At 35.7% G+C, this 22,715-nt stretch overlaps 1 protein-coding gene and 1 long non-coding RNA gene across 4 annotated transcripts in view; one reads left to right on the top strand and one right to left on the bottom strand.

Annotated features, from left to right (window-relative positions):
• The window catches only part of BCAR3 (BCAR3 adaptor protein, NSP family member), an 87,666-nt gene extending 67,199 nt beyond the window's left edge, over positions 1-20,467 (bottom strand). Inside the window, exons 1-4 of one of the 3 annotated variants that reach the window (XM_068199798.1) lie at positions 19,870-20,467; positions 11,247-11,341; positions 1,789-1,901; positions 278-392 (exon numbers count right to left, since the gene is read on the bottom strand). In XM_068199798.1, the coding sequence (XP_068055899.1) occupies positions 278-392; positions 1,789-1,875 (202 nt within the window). In that variant the 5' untranslated portion in view covers positions 1,876-1,901; positions 11,247-11,341; positions 19,870-20,467. Of the gene's footprint in view, positions 1-277; positions 393-1,788; positions 1,904-11,246; positions 11,342-19,869 lie in introns of all 3 variants that reach the window. The other 2 variants (XM_068199797.1, XM_068199799.1) reach the window with 2 other exon arrangements.
• Positions 13,902-20,021, top strand: LOC137479377 (uncharacterized). The gene is made up of 2 exons (XR_011002201.1): positions 13,902-14,061; positions 19,852-20,021. It is a non-coding gene; the product is annotated as an uncharacterized lncRNA (long non-coding RNA).
• Positions 20,468-22,715: the final 2,248 nt, after the last annotated feature.

Raw genomic sequence — 22,715 nt, 5'->3', positions numbered from 1 at the left:
AATAGAAACCGAAATAAAAGTGAAGCCTTTTCTAAATTACAATTTTATAAAAAATACAGGATATATTATTTTGTAAATCCATGCTAAAATATGAGTGTTTGATTTTTGTTAAACTAATGTTTAACAATTCCTCTTGTCTGTGAGATCCCCACTGATCTGCATTCAGAGCAGTATCCCAGGCTGGATCAGGGTATTTGTTTATCATCCTTTGTGACAGAGAAGCTTGGGTTGCCTTAGCACATTACTTAGTCCTTAGGAGACAACACAGAACTCTTACCTCTCTTTTGTTTTACCTCCTGAAGCAGCAGGATATTGGAAATTAGGTGTGTTCGGTGGCCTTGATTTTCAATCCCTAGTTTTCTAAGATCAACTTCTGTAAGATGGAGTAAGTCCTGTAGCAAATGCCAGAGTAAGGACAATATTATACTATTAATACAGGAGAATTCAAATGTCTTTCAGATATGTTAGCTGTTTCTGGTACCATAAGTTACCTAACAGCAAATATAAGTATATTTATATTTTATATGAAGGCTACTTGTCATGATAAGGTACATCATTGTAGGAATCAGGTATTTTTCTTTTAAAACATTAATTCCTTGTCTCTCAGTTTTTTTCTCAAAACAACTCTTGTCAGCTTAGCTGGAGAGTTCCTAAAAACTATGACTCCTTTTAGTAAAAAAAAAATCCCCAGAAGTGCTAGTATGCCAATTGCACTTAATGAAGGAAGACAAATCTCAGCATCAACTGATGGGAATAATGATTTTAGAATGGAAGGTTTTGTATAATGGAGAGGATATTCACTGTAATAAGAGATAACATAAGTTGTGATACTGTTTTGAAGAACAAGAATTTCCATATAATGCATTTGAATAATCAAACCCTAACTGTTCTCTTTAATCCACTTTCTCTCGAAAACTCATTACTATCTTACTTTCAAAATAAACTGCTGAATAACTCCAGACATTATTTATAAGGCAGTACAGAATTTCAACTTGATGTTGGCTTATAAGTGGGTACAAAACTTCATATGATGATGAAAACTTTCAGAGTAAATAGAAAATATATCAAAATATATTTCTTTATATTTTTACTGTTCTGTATTTTCACTGTAAATAAGAAAAAGAGAGGTACATAGAATGTACAGTATTTTGTTGCTAGCAAGTCATGTTACTGAAAGTGGCTTTTTCTAATGGAGATTTGCAATTCAGACCCCAAAACACAATATGAGATTGTGTAAATAAAAAGACAATTGACAAAAAATTTCTAGTGTGAACCACTATTTCTGAAACTTTATTGTAATTTAAAAATCTTTCTTTCAAACTTAAACCACTTCAAAATCTTGACATTATTTTCTTTAGACTGAATAGTGCTCAAATTACCGAAAGCTTCAATTACTTACATCACTAATACTATTTTAAAAGAAAAAAAGTTGGTACTAATGTTGAATTCACATGTCAGTAGAAATGATTTTTCAGCTTTGGCAACAGAGACAAAGGGCCCCACTGCTTGTCTCAAAGACCCAACATACTTCTCCCAAATCTCAAAATCATCCTCCAAGAAAAACAAAGGACTACAAATGCACTATGAATGCTCTTCAAACTTCAGCAAAAAGTTTGTAAGAAAGAACACAACTAAGATTGTTGATAACTCCACTACTGAACAGCAGATGCTTAGGGTAACACAATAGAAGATTTTATAGACACATTTTGGTTGGGGTTTTTTTTAGTAGCTTTAAAGATCTTACTTAACATTTTCTCAAGAATTTTATTGAAAAAGGACAATTCTCACCTCTATACCATCATATTGTTCAAAGAGTGTGCAATATTCTGCAAGACCAAGCTGGGTCAGCCAGGTAGAAATGGGTAGATACTTCATTATCTATTCCTTCACAATGCCTATGACTCTGAAAAACAAAACCAAATTACAAATAACATTGCTTAGGAATGTTAAACTGAACTCAGAAAGCACTTCATAAATGCAAGTTCCACTATTATGGCCAAAGAGATTAACACTTTTTGGTTGCATGATAAGAGGTAGTTATCTGTGCATTAAGAGTTTTACCTTTAATTCACTGTTTCATTGCAATTCTCATACAAGCAGGAAATGTTGAATACTATACTTTGTTTAGCTCTTGCAGCTGAATTAATCTTTTAGAAGATGAATCAGAGTCACTTGATACTGCAGTATCAATTAAAATATACTCAGCCTTTGTATTAAAAGAATGTTTCTCAATACCTCATTCAGTAAGAACGTCATTCTTCCTACACGTGTGACACATGAAGAAGGGCATTAAATGAAGAGAACAGCAAAAGGAGCGGTGTGTTCTGTACCAATATGAAGGGTGCAAATGAAACTGCATTCTCTGTAAGACAGTCAAAATGACTAAGATTCTATGGCGGGTGTTTGTCCAATGTGGGAACATAGCTAAAGTAAACCTATTAAAGAATATTTCTAAGGAAAAAAGCAACTGAAAGACTTTTACAGTTTGTTCTCATTATGTCATTTGAATTTGAGTTACCTGTAAATTAAAATATTTTTCATTACTTTTTTCCCCAGTTGCTAAGATGAAATAAAAGACAGTCATTAAGATGGACATATGATGATAAAGATAAAAGACATAAAATAATATATATCAGAAGATAAAATACAAAGATAAAAGCCATAAAATACTCTCCCACTATCACTGCTCCATGTAAGCAGTTATGCAAGATCTCCACAGACAAATACTTAAGCTTCCAAGAATTGCTGCATTTCTGAAAACATGTCTATGTGCAAGTTTGAGCATAGCCCAAATGAATTCAAGGATGCCCAATTCTAAACCTGTAACTTGTGGTCTGAACATTTTTTGTCCAAACACTGATGCCAGAAGCAGGAAATGCTCATGTTCAGACACCTAGTGCGTTTAATTGTGTATTTTTTTTTATTTTATTTTCAGTTGAAGATCTTTCTCTCCTCTATACTTGAGGAGAAGTAGTTGCTCATTAGCTCTGGATAAACCAACTGTAATTATGACTTTTCGTCTACAAACCACACGTTCCAATACATCTGCCTACTCTGAACACACATGAAGCTGCCCCAAAGGCTGACATGTTATGGTCAGCAAAGAGTCACTGTTGCTTTCTGTGAGAGGGAAAAGCCATTTAGCTTTGACTTTTTAATTTTTTTTTTTAATTTTTTTTTAAATAAAAATTGCAAACCAAAAAATACTGTTCTGCAGAAAGGTAGGCCACAGTAGCAGTATTATTTGTGTCAGTGGACAATACATTCCTAGAAATGATTTAAAAGCATTTCAGTTAGAACAGCAACTGTCAGCAATATACAAAATGTTTTGGACCAGACATTGTTTTGGAAGTCTCTGAATTTTGCCTCAGTACTCAACCTTGGAAAAAAGTCAAAATGGTTGCACTTCTGAAACACATATACAGTTACACCATGGAAGTTGTAATTCTGGAATTTATCACTTCATAGTCTGTCAAAGAACAAACCTGCTAATTTGCAAGTCACATGGTGAAATCCCTCTACTATCCATTGGAATACTGTGTTATATTATTTGCTTTATTGCAGATTTTTCATTATTGTGAAAATATTGCAGGCTATGGGTAATGAGTATACATCTAAAGAACTGTGGCATTCCAGTAACTAAAGAGTATCTTGTGGAGTAACATTGACCAGAAAATCTACACATTTAATTTACACAGCACAAAAGAATTTCCTTGAGGAATGTGAAAGCCACAGAGAACATTCTTAAGTGAGGCGAGGACAAGCTCAGCCACTGACATCTTTCATTTATGGCTTGCTTTAAACAGGTACTTTCAGATTGCAAGATGGTCAGCATGAAGGGCATATGATTCTCAGAGAGATAAAAGGAAAACCACAGCTAGTTGGCTAAAACATAAATAAAACCATGGACAAATACCTCTTTTCTGGTTCATACACTTTAAAGTAAGAGACTTCAAATATATGGTCATAAAGGAGCTTGTTTTCAAACTGTTTAACAACTTCAGTAAGAATATATATTTTTAAGACTACAAATTTTATATTTAATTGTGAATACTTAGGATTCCATATTAGCACGATAACTAAAAAAAACCTACAGTAATTGCTAGAAGTCATCACACTTACCATCCCAGAACAAAAGAAAAATTTTGCACTAAGCATGAAAGGAATCCCAGAATTTCCACAGAGCAACATTCTCTTTAACAATACATTGATAAACAGTGGCTATCTAATCTTACTTGGCCAGCTGCATTTGCTGTTATTAATTTATACCAAAAAAGCCCCAAACCAACAATAAATGCAAACCAAAATACCGATACTCCTGTAGTCCAAACCCTCATACAAAACAAAATTCAAATCCTTGTATGATAAGATACTAAGAAATACAAGATGCATTGCTTTCAAATATACTGCAATTGCACCTTTGAATGGGATTATTTATGGCACACTTTTACATGCTATTAAGTCTTTGCTAACACCTTGGTAGACTTATCCTTTTTTGTTTTAATGAAAAGTTTCTCCTACAACTGAAGGAGAAAAACATTCCCTTTCTCTCACAAGGCAACTAATTGCCTTTCTGGTCTTTCTGCTAATGGTAGTTTTGGAGAATAAACTCCAGTAACTCTTATTTAACCCATGTTACACTGTTCATTGGATGCAGGGTACAGCCTAGTGGTCAGGACTCAAGAGATATTCACAGCCTTATCAAGGTTAAGAGTAAAATGGAATTGCAAAACAAATTGTAAAACCCACTAAATATATCATTATGAGATGTGGTCGCAGGCAGAGGGAGTTTCCTATTATTCTACATTTACACTATTTATTTTTATCTCTGAAAACAGGATTAACTTTTCCTCAAGGCAGGTAATGTCAACATTTTTTAAGATGCAAAATATGATTACGAACACACTGGCAAAGTGTGTGGCAGATTTTGGGCACATATATTTTCCCTACTAAGAAATTAATATCCTTCCTTTCCAGGGAAAGGAAGGGAAGAAAAATTAAATGACAGCATGTATTGCAGAGAAATACAAGATCTGTGTTCTATTTATCTATTCTAAAAACTGTCTGCTTCTGTACATTTAAGGACCTGCAAAAAGAGATCATCATATGTTTAGTCAGGTCACCAGATTTTTAGGATAGAACCACTAAGGCTACATGACTTGCTTCTATTTATTCAGTTAGACTTCTGTTATTACTTAACAAGCTCAAGAGTGAATTTATTCTGGACTCCTTACATGGAAGTTCTTGCAGAACTATCCACATAATTTATATAATTTCAGGGGTTTTCACATAAAAAGAAACAATTTAAATCCCACCTAGGTTTATATCCTTCTATTTCTGAACACCACCTGTTCAGAGGCTTTATGAAATCAAGTTACTGCTAAAAAGTTATGAAATGAGCAATAATGGGAGATTCCTAGCACAGCTCTCTGATCTACTGAGCTGAACTTTTGCTTTCAGAGTGCTTTCCTGCATTCTCTCTCACAGTTGCAGTCATGCATATTGGGGCACAGGTGATGAAAATGCACAGAGAAAGGAGCTTTATAAGTAGCTTTTAAATCCAGTGGTTCACACTACAATGCTGTACTAGACTGATAAGTCATTGGTACTTTCCTCTATCACAGTATCCCAGAACCATTAAAAGATGCTGCTGCTGACATTGCCTTGTTACACTGCAAACACAAGGTAAGTAATATGTAATGTCAGGTTCTAAATGCAGCTATAGTTTTGTCAAATTAGCATCACTACTTTTTAAAAAGTGTGTATGACAAAGGTACCACGATTGAGTAACTTCAAATCACAGTGTGATTATAGTAAGAATTCCAGGCACAGTAATTCATGCTCCTTTTTCAGTGCCCCTTTGGGATTCAAGCAGTAATACGACGAGGATCAAGGCACATATCATGGTATAATCCTGTCCCCAGCAAAATTACTCATGTGAGTCAGCAGAGCCAGCAATTTCATCTCATCTGGAAAGTAATTTCCCTTATTGTGCCTTTTCTGTTTCAGCAAAATTGACTTGGATTTTACTTCCAAATTAAAACTAGCCTCCTGCTGTGACAAAATAATTAATATTAATTGATTTATTGGACACTTGCCCAAGTAAGTTTACTTAAGGTTTTTAATCACTTGAACTTAGCATGCTTTCCTACCTTGAATGAAAGGCCCATCAGTTTTGTTTCCAGATAGATTCTGATGTACTTCCACTTCAGATGTACTTTTATCTTTTCCTGTCATTAATGAAATCAACAAACCCTCTAAATTACAGCCTCAATAAATCTGACCTTTCCATGCAACATCATGCACACCTCAGGTCCTGTGTTGTGGCACTGAGTAATAACACTGACCAAAGGTCGGTCCCTTTTGCTGATCATAACTATTTGTGCTTAACTAAGCAATTCATTCAGGAATGTTGTATTGTAACGCATGTTCAAGTGGCAGGAAATGTCTGTCGTTTGTGTGCCAATTTCTGAATGCTGTAGAATGAAAACTTTTAAACATTTTAAAAATTGGAAGTGGTCATGAAGCTTGTGATGTCACATCTCAGAGGTCTTACCACCATAATACAAAAAAGCTACCTCTTCTCTTGCAGACCAGGTCATAATTCTATTTCTCCTCTCTCTTCTTTAAACAATTTGCCAAGTGCAAGGCATGTTGTAAGTAGTACAGTTAATTTTCAAAAATACACAGATTTCCAATTTAATATCTTTATCAAAATACAACTGTTTTGTAAAAGGAATACTAAAGACAGCGTGGGAAAGCCATAAGGTATCAGTCAATGACCTCAAAGCTTGCTTCATCTTCACAGAAGTCTTAAAATTTTTGGTGAGAAAATTAACCGTCTTCTCTGAGATTTGTTTCTACAGTAATGGTAATTTGCCATAATTTCCATGACACTTGTTCTAGCCTACTGCCTTAAATAAATTTTGCAGTTAAGAATTGGACAAGGTTCTCCTAACCTAATAAAGCTATGAGCTTGTAATGCACTTACTGAAGTCTGTTATAAAGCCAAGTCCATCTTTTCTGCTAACAAAAAGGGAAGGGTACCTGCAAGATGGGGCAAGAGACAAAAGCAGTAGAAATACCTGAAAAGCAATCCACCAGCAGAAGCAAAGTGTCAGACACTGATCAAACAAATACTGGTGCTGTGCACTGGTCACTCCAGAGAAAGCACTTACTGGGCCAAAGACTGTGGCTAAAAGGAGTTGGAAACTAGGACCAAAAATTCCTTCCTATCTGTATTCACAGGAACAGAGCTTGGTACATTGCACATAAACTGGATGACATCACAAGTAAATTATGTCCATTCTTTTTTTCAGGTAGAAACAATATGCAAAACCTTGATGTTTTGGTTAACTCTGCATGAAAAGCTATAATAGGAGACAACTACTCATTGTGTAATAATTACTACAATCAGATTCCAACTCCAGACTTGTATGAAAAGACATCTTATAAGGGAAGAACTACCTAAGTAAGAAAGTTTCATAGATGGGAATGTGAACTATGTAGAATCCTTGTCCACAGGCCATCAAGGGTGAAGAGGGAAAAAGAATGCATAAGAATGCATGTAAAAAAAGGCTTATCTTCTTACAGTGATAATGCGGTGACAAAAGGAAGCAAATAAATAAAATTATCAAAGTAGTACCTCTGATAAACCCTGTTACAACATGTAGAAAATGCACAAGAAAATCACGAAAAGAGAGAGACTTGACCTGGTAGAGAAAATTACCCAGAAAAAGGGGCTGTTATTTCAAGTAAACTCAGGTGTCTTTTTCCCTTCACTGTACATCCACAAAAAAGCTTGTGCTGCCTCAAAGTAAGCAATGGCAAGGAACTGCTTATACAGCAAAAGTGAACATTTGAGACGTTAAGCATCCAGTCAAATCCTACTACAGGTTATGGACTCTGCCATCCAGAACAGCATCTGCATGCAAACATAAACCCTTTAATGTATCCTGGACTGCAAAATAAAGCAACTGAGGCACAGACTTCCTTACTTTGGCCAACTGTGTTCTGGGAGCAACTACAGTAAAAAGATTGGTAATTATCTAGGGAGTGGCAGCACTCTTAAGTCACTGTAGCTTTTTGATTCAGTGCAAAACTCAGGGTCCTTGAACAGCAGAAATGATAAAACTGCAGGGAAAATTTCAGTTCTGGTTTGTAATACCCAAGAGGTTTAAAATCTGGTTTTTTTTTTTTTTTTTTTTTTTTTTCTCTAGAACAATCTGAAAGTCATTTAAGCATGCCAAGTTGATGTATTCTTAAAACAGTCCCTTTCTCTCTCAATGAAGGGACAGGCTTGATTAAGGTCTCTTATCTCTTTATCCCATGGGAGTCTATGCAGAAGCTATATTGCTGAAAAGTGACCAAAACACACATTTTACCAGAATCATATTTCATTATTTGTTGAGAAGAGATGAGTACAGGAAAACACTAACAAAAACAAGGCAAAACTGTTTACCACCAAATGTCCCGCTATCTTGCAACACTTCATTTACAAACAGAGCAAAACAAGCACTTAAATTCAAGCAGTGGCTCTATTACATTGAATTTAAAATAAAAATGAAAGAATATCCCACTGAAACTTCTAAACCATCACATTTTAAAGTCATAATCACTATTTGCAATGTAAGTTTCAAACAAAAAAGGATATTTAAAAAAATCCCAAGACTGTGTACATATAAGATTTAACTTTTATTCTTCTTTCTTCTTTCTTGGAATTTCTTGGCATTTCATTTCAAGCTTTTCCCCTAACTGACTATTAAAACATAATTTAAAACTCTGAAATTCTCAAAGTTCTATGGAAAACTTGAAATTTAAAATGAATTGTAATCTTTCAGAAATACATTTCATTTTTGCCATAATGCAAATGACAAACATAAGTTTGCTTGTAGGATACCATAAGCTGCAAGCTGCTTTTCATATTTATATTGCCACCAATTAGCAGTTTGTGTGCTACAAGCTAGGTAGACATAGGTGAACTTTATAGATTGTTTATAGTTACACTGTGAACTATCACATTTTCATCAAATGAGTTAAATTAAAGCACAAGTCTGATAACCTTATAGGGTAAGGACATGATGACAACTCCTCCTAGTGGAAGCGCATCTGACACAACAAAACTCAAAAAAAATACAGATTTCCTAGGTATCATGCAAGGTTTTTGCTGGTACTAGCTAGCTCTGCACTTTTTCTACCCTTTACTGAATTAAACTAGTCTCATCCAACTTTTCAGTACTATAGAAAAACATCTTTGGGCTTTTAAGGAAGGTGAAAATCATTTCACTTTAAAGCTTGCTGTTACACTGGTATAACATGATTTCTACACATAGCTGAGAATCAAGTATCAAATGAATCTAAAGCAATCTTTTAATGTAGGACTATGTGTCACCACCATCTCTGAAAACTGTGGGTGAGACTGATGTGATGTAAAGTAACTTACATTTATTGTGAACAATGAAGCTCTGCTGATTTACTGCTGCTGGGAGTGCAGCTCGCTGTGGCTCCTTTTTGTTTCCTCTTTCACTCATACTTTGTTTCGACTGTGCCAGGAATGATTTCCATGTGAATGAATCCCCTGCACTTATCTGAATAGACTACTCTGTTCACCCAATTCCATCTCCAAGGCTCAGACTGTCACAGACATTACACACGCTGTTCAGCCTGAACCTAGACGAGTGGTTTCACCAGAATAGCTCAGAGCAGACAGAGCTACTAGGAATATGCAGTATCACGTAATATGCTGAACAACTATCAGTACTCTAACTCATTTATTTTAGTCCTCATTTACTTCATGTTTCCTTGCTTCAAATTGGTTTGAAGTCCAATATATTTTTGGTGAAATTTTGAGAAATTGTTGTGAAGGATGTTGGATTATTTCAAAAGAAATATTGGATTATTTCAAAAGAAACTATTAGCATAAATATTGTTGGCAGTATAGGCACTGAAGGGATACTTCCAACATGGATTCTTTTGTCAATCCAACGTTTAGCAAATCTGTTGCAGACTACAGAGGAACAAATACAAAACATTACTCAACTTGTATATGCTGTTCTGGCCAACGTTTGTGTAAAGATAAATAGTCTACAAAGTACCAATCAGGAGTTAAATACATACTAACTCAGCAACTACACAGCAGATTTTCATGCCAGACATCTCACAAAAAATGCCACAGACGTCAAGCTACTTTATGTCAGACTTCAAATCAGGTGTTTTTAGTTGGTGGGATGTCAATGTTATCATCACTAGCTTACAAGAAACAACTAAGACAGTGGTTCATAATTCTTTATGTAGTACTTATGGAAGGCATAGACTAACCACCCTTCATTTATTTTCCTTACATACAGGAGTGTAACTTTCTCCATTGAATAAGATTGTGTGGCTTAATATTCTTAATTATTAAGCCAAAGTTCTAAAACAGAAGCAGCAGTTTTTCACACAATCTTATTCAATAGGGAACATGATGTCACTCATGTCCTGGGTAGAAAAAAGAGAAATGAGTTGAAAAGATGGTCTATGCAGATAAAACAACAAATAAAAAACTATTTAAAACAAAGACACAACCAAGATCTCTGAAATTTTTTACAGGATTAATTACTAACAGCTGTGGTGACAGGCTGGGGTAGTAAATATCCCTGTATACTTATGTTCTTACAACACTTCTATAAGCAAAAGTTTGTCCTAGGAAGAGACTTTTGGTCCAATTAATGCCAGTGTTCTTGCATTGCACGTGGAATGCAGATGTGGCACAAAGCTGCTCCACTAACACAAATTAGTTCAAACAATTTTGAAAATATCACTTTGCTCTTGCAGATTTTAACAATACTTGACCCAGTGTACAAGTGTCTGGGCAGTTCCCTAACTATCTCTACAGCCACATTAGTCATTGTACATTCTCCTGCCATAAGTCTAAAAATGAATCTGCTGTGTATGTTTTTTGATTCCCAGAAATGGTAAATGTTTGTGCTTAATGCAGGTGATATGACAGCAATCAAGTGATCAAGTATTAATGAACCCAGCACATCACCAGAAAAGACTAGTAGAAATCTCCAAATACATTCAGTATAAGCAACTTAGCGGATCTTTTGAAGGCTAGAGCCAATTGTAACAGTATTTATGTGATGAGACTCAAATTAATAAATAGAATTATGATAATCAAACAGACAGAAAATGTTGGTCACTACTGTCTAGTAAATCTTTCTGTGTGTCTGTGTGGTCTTTTGTAGCTAGATGGGAATTCATCCTACCTGCACAAGCAGTGTGTTAGTTCAGTGCTGAAATTGAGCCAGTATTCACTGTTGAAAAGACTCCACAGCTGCTTCTCAGCTTGAACAGCCAGAGCCTATAATGCACCCAACAGTAACAGACTGTAAATACATATGCCATATAATCAGAAATCTGATTAAAGCTAGCATGCTAAGCTCTCTGTGCAGAGAGGGATGAAGAAGAAAGGAGTTTACATCTGTGATTCTATGCTAAAATTTTACTGTGGACTGACCCGACTTCAACATTCTAGTCCTGCTCCTTTCAATTCCTCAGCCATATCAACTCAGAAGTTCCTCACCTCCATTGCACCAAGTCTACCATTTGTGTGGTCAGATGCTAAGCTGAATACACAAAATGGTCCTATTTTACTGAAAACACAAAATTGTGCCCCTTCACAAGTGAGTGTTTTTAAAAAAATGTGCAGATCCAGGACCACGGCCTGTCTCAAGTTCTACAACTACTAGTTACTGCAATGGGTTTCTGAAATGTTTTACCGTTTAATACATTCCTGTTCAGCTCTTCTGCCCTTCAGAATAGGAAGGAAATAGTAGGACTGCCATATTTTTAATAAGGCTGCTCAGAGACACAGAACTTCTGAAAAAGCACCACAATTTCTTTATTTTTAATTTTTAAAATATTTTTTTATTTGCCTTCTGCTGTTCAAAACTTTATCGTTAACTTAGGTCTGTCTTTCCAGAAATTCTGCAAATTTGTGTTCTACAAAAAATACAGGGTTTTTTTTTTTTTTTTTTTTTAAGGCTGAGCTATTCACATGACTAATTAACTCTAGGATTTGAGTGCTGTCTAATCTACCAAAATTGATTTGTGATAAGAATCAAACTGGCAGCAGAAATAACAAAAAAATACACTGCAGGTGTATTTGCTAAATCATGACCCACAGACAAACGTGCTCTCAAGTTGTGCTTCATTCTGCACCCACATGGCAGTTTTTGCAGTGTAAGAAAAGGAAGGACTATGGTGGCACTTCTCACATACCCCAGTGCTAAATCTGCTAAATCAATCTTCTTGTTTTAAGAAACTGGCAAATGTAGTTTGAGCCAGCCAAGCTAATTTTGCTTTGAAATTGATTAGAACAAAAAGTTTAGTTTATCTCAGCTTGGTTTCTCCTTTTCTGCAAGAGTTTAGTAGTGCTGAGCCTTTTTACTCTGCAACCTGCCTTTGCTCTTGTGTATATATATTCTAACTGCTTGGCTGCTCTGAACTCCTGAACTGTGTAGTTAACAACAGGATTTGTCTTCTCCTTCCTACTCTTTGCCTCTCACTCCTCCTCATTAGTCTGGTACTCCAAGCCACAAAGTCATGCCTGGTACATTTTCCTATCTACTTATGCACTCATTTTTGCTGACTTTTGTTTTACAACAAAGTGATAAGAACTGTTTAGGGGTTAGGAGCAGAACATAACATGCTAGTTGCTACCTCCAGATTAAAAAAGCTGCACGATAAGCAATTAAAAAAATAACTTTGAAATTAAAAATAATTTAGTCTTAAATTCTACACCGTCAGAAAGTAAAACCACTTGCTGATTTGTTTCGTTTTAATCACCCCATAATTAAAAAGGAAAAGTAGTGTATTTCCTGAAGATGACCAAGAACCAGAGAATCATTTGGTTGGAAAAGACCTTTAAGATAATCAAGATCAAATAAACAGGTTTATTAAAATAAACTACTGTATTCAATAAGAATGATTCTGTAAGGCACTGGGCACAAAGCTGGAAAAATTACATTTTAATATAAATTTTAATTTCAGATTGATGTTTTTTCTGTTTTCTAAATGGAATGTCCTTGTATACATGGCAGTTAGGGCTAGAATTCACAATACTATGTAACTTGCACTGAGACAACTAGCAATAAAAAATGGCTGAGTATCACTAAAATTTGGGCTAAAAATCATAAAACATAGGAAGCTGCTTTATGGAGAGCTCAACCATAAAGGGCAAGATGGGTCATAACCTCATTAACTTTCTTAGTAAGTCAATCTGTCTATAAGAGTCAGATCCTTTACTTACCTGTAATTGTATATGCAAAAATCAGTAACTTGGTTTGTAGCACACCTTTGGACCCAAACAGCTAGCAAGTTTAAATGGCAAAATACTTGGGTTCCAGTTGGAGAAAACACTAGTAGCAATTCAGGAATTCCTTTGAATCATCTGAGCTTACACGCAAAAATGCTACTAGCCATATTTTTGTAAATGCAGGGCAAGTCTAATAAACAAAGAGACTTCCTTTCCCTTTGAAGATATGGTATAGGCAGTGCCAGGAGTACTAGAGACAGATAAAAAGCACCACAGGTAGATAAAACAAAATGCTGAGCCAGTCTTAACTTGCAATGCCAATTCAAATTTGTTCAGAGTATTTTTGATTAATTTTGTGGTAGCAAACTTAATTCCTTACCAAATCTGTCTACATACCATTTTTATTGGTATTTCTGCAGATAGCACAAAGGATTTCCAGTCCCTTCCTGTTTCCCTGCTACTCTGTGATGCAGCGTTACTGCATTCAAGGCATGAAGAATCCTTAAATGGAGGCTGGATTCTACTGATTTCTCAGTCATCACCACTGAGCTTTCCTTACCTGCTGGCTTCTGTTCTGCAGAGTTCCACATGACAAGCTCCTACTGACACTGTGCTGTACACTGACCCTCTTCCTCAGAAGCTCTCCAGCCTTGCCTCACCACATTCTGTAACAGTGTGCTCCAAGAACAGCACGAGTGCAGAGACAGGATGATCCATACTGCTGCAGTGTAGGAGACCTTCCAGTGGAACTTTGGTTCTCAAGTGTAACTTAAAGGATCTCAGCTAAGGTTCAGAGCAAAGCTGATTGCTTCAGCCAAGCCCTTAATTTGCAGCAATATCTGAACACCTGGTCAGGGACACAGGTGTATCTTAGTTTGAGTTAAAATCCTAATGCATTGCAGCTGAAGCACTGGGCTCCTACCTGTAGTATTACTTTGCCTTTGGTTGGGTTGGCTGTAATCCTGCAATTACCAGATAAACTCATCACAAATTTTATAGTGTATCATGTGCAACCTGAAAGGAGAGCTTCAGTGCTTTAAAGCACTGGAGTTTAACTTATTAAATGTTTCCTCTGCCATCTGCCTGAAGCTTTATGTATTCACATTAGAGGAGCAAAAGACAAAGATGGCTTAGTTAGAACTCTCTGCAGTAGTAACAGCAGCTCTGCCTTGATATATTTCCCTTCATTTAAAACCCACCTATTTCAAAGATATTCTTAGTGTTTACAATACAGAACTAAATCTGCATGCAAAAAATAACACAGACTTGTGTTATACATCAGCAGCTGCACTCCACAAAATGGAACTAAACCAGAACCAGCTCCTCTCCTGTCCTGGAGGGCTTGCTCAATAGCAGGCTCCCAAGTGAGCCTGCATTAGGCTTGCTGCAGGAAGAGAGTCTGATCTCTGCTGGAACAGGAGGGTAAGCAAGTTTCACTTTGCTGTCTCTTTGGATTTGACAGCATTGTACTGTAAAACCTGCACTTTATTAGCATGAGTACCTATGTTCATTTTACAAGTCACACTGATAAATCTAGAAATTAGATGAAGGAAGTGCACCAATCTGTAATACAGTAGTCATTGTATTAAACTGTATAGTTGAGAGAATTATGTTAAAGTCTCTCAAGTAATCCAACCTACAATATAAAGAAATATTTCCATACAATACTTAACATTATATGGAAATGTTCTGCTCTCAGTTCTAATGACATGGCTGGGCACGGGTGTACAGAACTTGCACACAGAAAACAGCGCAACACCCGTCAGGAGCACTGCACTTACTGATGGTCCCTAAACTTCATGAGCAAAGTAATATGATTCATTTCCTAGACCATTTTTGCTCATTCTGATATTTCAAAATTTTATTGCAGTTTTCTTTAAAGTTGTTCTCTTTCTTGGTATAACTAAACAACTCTATGCTATCCTGGTCCTCAAGCTATCAAGCTGTCCTTTAACTTTTCCTCTTACAGTTTAATGGACTCCACTTCTAGAGAATCCTTCTACTAGTGTTTTCAAAAAGTAGGAAATAAACTTGGTATTAATGAGAAAGACACAGACAGAAAAATGTGAGATGCAGTAAAGAGGAAGAAAAGCAGTAGCTAAAACTGGACAGATGAAAAGACATCAAGAAAATTTTAAGCTGAAGTCAGTAGGGAGAGTAAAGAGAATAGAGAACAGGAATCTAACATAGAACAAAATAAATAGCCAAAAGCCTGCAGTAAAACATGATTAGAGAAAAAGCTGACATGTGAGAATGACTAAAATTTTCCATGTTTGTTTTTTTTTTCCTTGCTGTTACATGAGTAATAGTGCAGTTTCACTAGTGGAAGAGTCTGTAAACATATTAATAGCTCTAAAAGTAGATCAAGAGTTGCCTAGATAATAAGTTTCTATTTTTTAAGGACATAATTTTTCTCCCCATTAATAAAAAAAAATCCATAGTTGAATTGCATCAGTTGGTATGTTGTCTTCTGACTGAATTCCTGTAAAGTGATGCTGTCCTCAAGGCATTTTTTTTAATAGCTTTATTTTGGCAAGTCTTAAGGGAAAATTAACAGCAGAGGTATGCAATTTGAAAAAAAAAACTGTTAATATTCTGAGAAGTTGTGATGTAGGGTAAGAAAAAACCACTAATATTGGGGAATTATAATGAAAAATATTCCCAAATTACCTTATAGTAAGTAATAATTTCCTTAACTTGGGTTAATATGTCTGTCTGTTAAAGACAGACATATTTAATAATAGTATTTTTCTTCTTAAATGGTATCTGCCTGCATACAAAGTGAGTCTTTTGTTTTTACCAAAACAAACAAACAAACAAAACAAAAAAAAAAACACCCGCCAAAAAAAAAAACTAACAACAAACTCCCCACGCCCCAATAAACCCAAGTAAAATAATCCACAGTGCTTTTCAGTCTACTACAGCTTTTATGTCAGTATCAGCTGGCCCTAATTTCAACTGTTTGAGACAAGGACAGTACAAAAAGAGACAAGCCAAACTGAAAAAAAGAAAGTGTATGGAGGAAGTGAAATAAAATTACTCAAAATAGAGGTATATTTTCTCATTCTAAGATACAACATATTCATGATGGAGAGCTTCAAAAGCACAAACATACAATATCCTGTAAATCTTAGTTACTCTTCAAAACCATCATTAGGCTCTACAGCTGGGAAAATAGTTATGCAGCAGGGAACTGCTACAGCAAGCTTAATGATGGGGGGATTAGAGTTGAAAGTGAGAGCACTAGACATTCTTTTCTAGCAAAATAGTTCAAATCCCAAGTGAGACAGTAGGATAAATGGGCCAGAGGGCCTCCATTCATTCTCCAGCAAACGACACATCACAAAAGATCCATACATTATGCCAGGAAAATACTCGGCAAGAATGAGAAGCCTTGGAAACAGAAATTCTTGACTTAGAGTCTGGTTGAAGGTCACTGCTCTAATACTGCACAGTTCACATATTTGCATTTGATATATTGATATGTAAAGGAATTTATGAGTTGTTTATGTTCTTTTAATTCTGCAAATGATCCAAAGATTGAGACAAATACTAATCTTTTCAACTTCATAGGTTGGTGGAAGGGGACTAAAAGAAATGTTTCACATTATTGAAGGAGCTACTAAAACTATACAAACTGTTTTGTAATTTCTGTGTAAAGGAAAACAGAGTCAGATTTAAAGTTTTCAGTTTTCATACCAGAGCTTCACTATAAATTAATAAGCCTAGATCAAAATTGTCAAGATCCTGTTTAATGGTTTCAGAAAATTCCTGTTGGCTAATTAAACGTGATGAACTGATGTTTACTGATTTGCTAGCCCCCTGCTTGACTTGAAAACAAATCTATGCTACATTGATTTTTTTATTATTCCATGATGCTTAAATCAAATGAGATTAGACACAGTTAAGAAAGCAGCACTAATGTGAAGACACTATTCCATCAAATAAAGTGAGAGGCCTTTCACTAAAAATATACAGAAAATACTCCAACAGTGACTAGATTATTTTCCTTTTTTTTCAGAAACCCTTCTATATTACAAAAAGAGTACTTAGCCTGGCATCTAATTATAATTCAAATCATATAATCCATTGCAAAGGATTATGCAATCCTTGCACAGTTTGTAAGTGCCATTTCCTGCAGGAACCAATAACGCACTGAGATGTGGAACTTCAGTGCAACAAATCAGATCCACGAGTGTCTAAACACTGGCACTGGTGATTGCAATCAGCTGCTGGGACACATAGAAAAAGTTATGGGCATGAAATGAATGGCTGTTTTCAAGAAGTTGAGATTAGCAGTTTGCTGTTTGAACTCAGTTTATTCCTGCATGTGGCCAAAGAGGAAGACACAAATAAGTATTTGCTCTTTTAAGTATTTGCTCTTTTACAAACACTGGACTGAATGCACATGTACACAGCAGACACTAATGTGATCTGCCATGACAATGATTGTAAACTGCTGAGTGATTTTCCTGGACTCCAATTGGACAAATACTGTCTGAGAGTATTCTTTAGCCAGATACATGTATCTTTCTCAAGCTGGTTGATGAATAACACCCAACTCTAGAAATAACAGTGTGGTGATTCAGCAGTAGGGACTGTAAGGTACGGCATGCTTCATCTTTTGAAAGCAAAACACACCTAAAAATATGTAATTCAGAATATCTTATAATTTTGCCATCCAAGCAACAAAGGCACGACATCTCATTTCTTGAAATCAAATTTCTAACCTCATGAAGCACACCTGCCTCTAAAGTACTCGCACTTTAGTTCTTCTTGTGTTGCAGCACACTGGCGGCAAGACTGAGAAAATGAGCTTGAAGTGTAGGACACACATGGATCCTTAAAACTTCAGCCCAGACAAAAACATCACCTAAATAAGGGAATGGTTAAATTAATTGCACCATGAGGGGCTTGCTCATGAATGCATTTCAAAGTTCTTACTATCTTCCTCCTTTGCTGATAGCATGGCTCATAGAAATAGAAACCAGTCTCTCATCCCTGTACATACAGCTAAAGCCAGCACAAGCAAGACAAGAGCATGACTTAAATAACATAAATTGCTGTTTTAGCTAAGTTTATTTGCATACTGAAAAATCTTTCTTTGATGGTGCCAGCTGCTGGTGAGAAGAATATGTTTGGTGTCATTATAAGAAGGCCTAGAAAGAAAGGTATTCTGATATTACAGTATCACAGAGGTGAATATGCAAACAAGAAAAGGCTGGGAGAGATCAAAACAACCATGTTTAGGAAAAGTATGTTATGTATATAACACTAATTTACCAGCATTTTGGCACCTCTTGTGTTGACTGGTGCTCAGAGTTAAAATTCTGAGAAAAAAATCCACTCTAACTTTACTAATTGTGAAGACATTCCTCAAGTACATAAACAAAAAATCTTACTATTCTAAAGCACAAAACTGTAAAGCACAAAATCTTTTAAAACCAAGAAATATGCCAAGGCACTAGAAGTCAATCCATGTAATTCAATAGCAAGAAACTTCTGTCTGAATACCTACAAAACCCTTGTGGTTTTGATAGTTTGGTGAAAGAGTTACTTCTTAAATATCTCTTTTAATCATATATCCTTAAAGGTTCTTTGTTTTCAGTTATGTACTATTGTAAAATTAATTTTTTACTTAGGTAATATTAAAATGAAACTCTCCTTTTACTAGGTATCATCCCTCACAAAGAAGTTGGTGCTTGTGCCATGACTGCAACATTTTTCCAAGAGCTGAAACAAGTACAGTCATGTGCACTGAGCTCTGAGCAGCGCTCTGTGAAGGAGGAGAGCAGACATTACCCTGCTGGGTATTACAGCTGCTCTTTTCCCCAGCCTTTTCTGCCATCCTCCACCAGTATTAGATCACAGACATTTACATGCAAACTTGTCTATGTAGCACGATTCAAATTTTTTCAATCCCTGTGATTGCATATTTTTATTTGATAGTTAAACTCACAAAAGCCTATCAGTTACAAAGTAAAAATATTTCTAATATATCCCTGTATTTTCCCTCAGGATTCTCCCTTATTTTTTCAAAGTCAACTGAAAAGATATGTGAAAATCAGATTAATTAATTAATTAATCAAATAATTTAGATTGATAAATTCACAAAAAAAAAGGCAATTCATAACTCTGAAAAAATAAAATTGACCTGAAGATAATGCAACATGAGAAGAAAGTTTCCTTGTATTGCTTAACTTGAAAATAATTAACACATACAATTTTTATAAAAAATATAAACCATCTAAAATATTATAAACATTTCTCTCTCAAAGTATGACAACATTACAAAAATATTTTAATCTAATTCTCTTTGGATTTGACAATACCCCTCATTATTACATATCCACAGTTACTTTAATTCAGAATTTTAACAATCACTACTAGCATACTGAGCAATAGCTGTCACAGGTAAGATCCAAAATTAAAATCTGTCCAGATTTTAAACCCACAAAAAGTTGATTTGGAAACATCTGCTAACACACATAATTATTTGTTACTAACCATCAAGCATTGTTTCTAACAGTGAGACTGTACAGGTTAATAAATAGACATACAACAGTTCTTACCATAGCAGGAGGCTATCATGGTCTACTGTGTGCTCTTAAAATGCAAAAGCTTCTTGACAAAAGACACACCTTGAGAAGTTCTGTGCCCAATCAGCAGTCAGACCTGCCCAGGAGACAGCAGCTGATGAATCACAGTGTAGATAACTGAGCAGTGGGGTTGGATTTTTTCCCCGCAAATCAAGGAGAAGTTGAATACTGTGCTGAGTAAACTTTTTCACACTTTAATTTTAATTATTATTTTTACTTTTCTACTAGGTGAAAAATGTGCCATCTATTTGCCAATGAGCCATTATGAAATACAAAAGTTCCTACTTTCAGCTGAGAGTTTTGCAGGCTACTTCTTAAAAAATATTTCTATTAAAAAATTATTGTAAAAAAGTTTCTTTATAAACTGGAAGAAAGAAGAAAATCCAAACATCACTACCACACCGTGCCCCCAACAACATTAATTAATTAATGTCAATGTAAAACTATGCACAAGCTCAAGAACACCCTCCATCAGTCTAGAGTTCAACAAACTAATAGGGAGAGGTAAACTTATCTATTCTCGGCATCACACTATATTTTATAACGTATTATTAGTAGTAGTATTAATGATGATGATGATGATGATGATGATGATGATGATGATGATGATGATATGGAAGTTACTTAAAAGTTCCAGCTAGGACCACTCCCCCCCCACCTAGGCTGTATATCTGCCCTGAAAACATTGGTGCCCTCAAAACCTAGATGTGTAACTGCATCACTGTGTGGCTCTTTATCCAAGGGCTGTGTATTGATGCTGCCTGCATGAGGGATCAGTGATGGCCACAGGAGGCTCAGGCCGGTGCTGTGCTGATGCAGACCTGGCAGTCAGGCTCTGCTGTGTCACATCTCCCGTGGCTGCAGGACACAGCCAGCTGGAGGAGAGGAGCCCACAGGTGGCTCTCACTTCATACCGCTCATTACACTGACTGTGTGTCCTTGCCCTCATCCAAAAGTGCAAAAAACAGTCCTTAAGTGAATTGACTTTCTGTTTGACAGTAGACATGAGAAATAGAATTGTTTTAAGAAAATCTTGTAAGAGCTCAAAAAACCAAAATGTCAGATGCCCTTTCCCTGGACATGATGTGTCCAGTGTGCTGAGCTCTGATTTGGGACCTGTTCAATACTACACAACTCAGCATCTAGAAGGAAATAAAACTACCTACACTATCCTTTTCCTTTACAGTGTTAGCCACAACAAATGGTATTTTAAGCAATACTTTACCTTATAGTATATCTTCCTTACTGGGACCTTAACAAACCCCTATCTCATGATGCAAATCAACAGGTCACTAATTTGCTTTTAGATATAACACAAAAGAAGAGAGGTATCACATTAGAAGTGTTAAAATTCATGAGCTGAAAAATAATTATTCTGCCATTTATGTAAGTATATTGAAGTTAAACTGTATATGGTTTGCACTTGTATATTCCCACATCAGATGTATGTCACACAAGCTTTGCCAACAGAGAGACAGCAAAACAATATGAATTTCTGATTTTATGAAGAAGGAAACTAATACACCTGGGTAACTCATTTCATCATGTTCTACCATGTTTTAGCTCCACACTCACTCTAAACCCATTCTGCACTGCAGAAGGGAAGACCCTGAAAAAACAACCTCTACCCAAAGCCAACCCCTTAACAAAGTTTTATTAACACCATCAACACTACTCTCATTCTCCACAATCCAGGTCTTTATATTTCTCTAAGGATTCAAAGGTATTTTCTAAGGATTCAATGGTATTTTCTAAGGATTCAAAAGTAACTTCTCTACCAGATCCATTATTCCATTTTAACCCAGTGTAAAAGTTACTTGTCCAGCCTGCCTAGAGATACAATTTCTCACACTTTCACCAAATGCTATTTCACTCTTTCTCATTCTTATTGGTAACATAAAAAACAGAACTATCTCTAGCAGATAACTGCTTTGCTGTCAAGAAAGATGCAAATCTTTCAGTCAAAAAGCACAAGACCTCTATGTAACAAATAACCAATTACATAGCAATTAATACCAAATACAAAAAGAGTCTATTTCCCTTCCAAACTACCTGTGAATAAATTAGTCCTTGAAGGTAAATTAAGAAGCCATAATCCCCTTTTTAGACACACAAAGGAATATCTTGTCATCATAGCACTAACAAAAGCAAGTGATAATTTTGTAGCAAGTTTATAGGGAAAAGGCCACTTGTATTGAAACCTGATTGAAATGTCCCTGACCCTCTGTCTGGGTGTAAATGTCTCCCCTAATCTCTGTAATTTTGGATGAGAAGTGTGATGGTATTTCTTTTGGCTCTTCCATACTATTTTCCTAGATTCTAAACCCTAGTGATTGCAAACTTAGGTATTTACAAAATTAATTATGGTCATATATTGTAATAACAACAACAATACATTATCTCCGTGGAGGGTGTGGCAAAAAATAAGGGGTCTTGTTAGCAGTGATTCCTGTGATTTCCAGACATCACTGACTGTGGAAGCTGCTTGTTTCACTTCACTGCAGGAATGACTGGTACCTATTACTAATTTGAATAAACCAAGATACACCTCTATAAAAGTATATCATGATTATGAATGCAGAAAATTAATTTTGTGTGTTAAGTCAATTCTTACTGCCTGCCAGCAGTTTGGAAATGAAAGTAAACCCCCTACAAGAACAAAGGACATTCTTTTACTTCAATGCTAGAACTGAAGAAAATTCACTGCTGATATAGAGTGGCGGAGCTAATGCTGCAGATTCATCACAAAGAAGCCTTTTGTCTGCTCTGTCTGCACAGAAGACTCTTTGATGTGCAGCTTTTTGTTTCTTCATACTGTA

This window comes from Anomalospiza imberbis, chromosome 9, assembly GCF_031753505.1.
Source record: "Anomalospiza imberbis isolate Cuckoo-Finch-1a 21T00152 chromosome 9, ASM3175350v1, whole genome shotgun sequence".
NCBI lineage: Eukaryota > Metazoa > Chordata > Aves > Passeriformes > Viduidae > Anomalospiza > Anomalospiza imberbis.
This window is presented reverse-complemented; position numbering and strand designations above follow the sequence as displayed.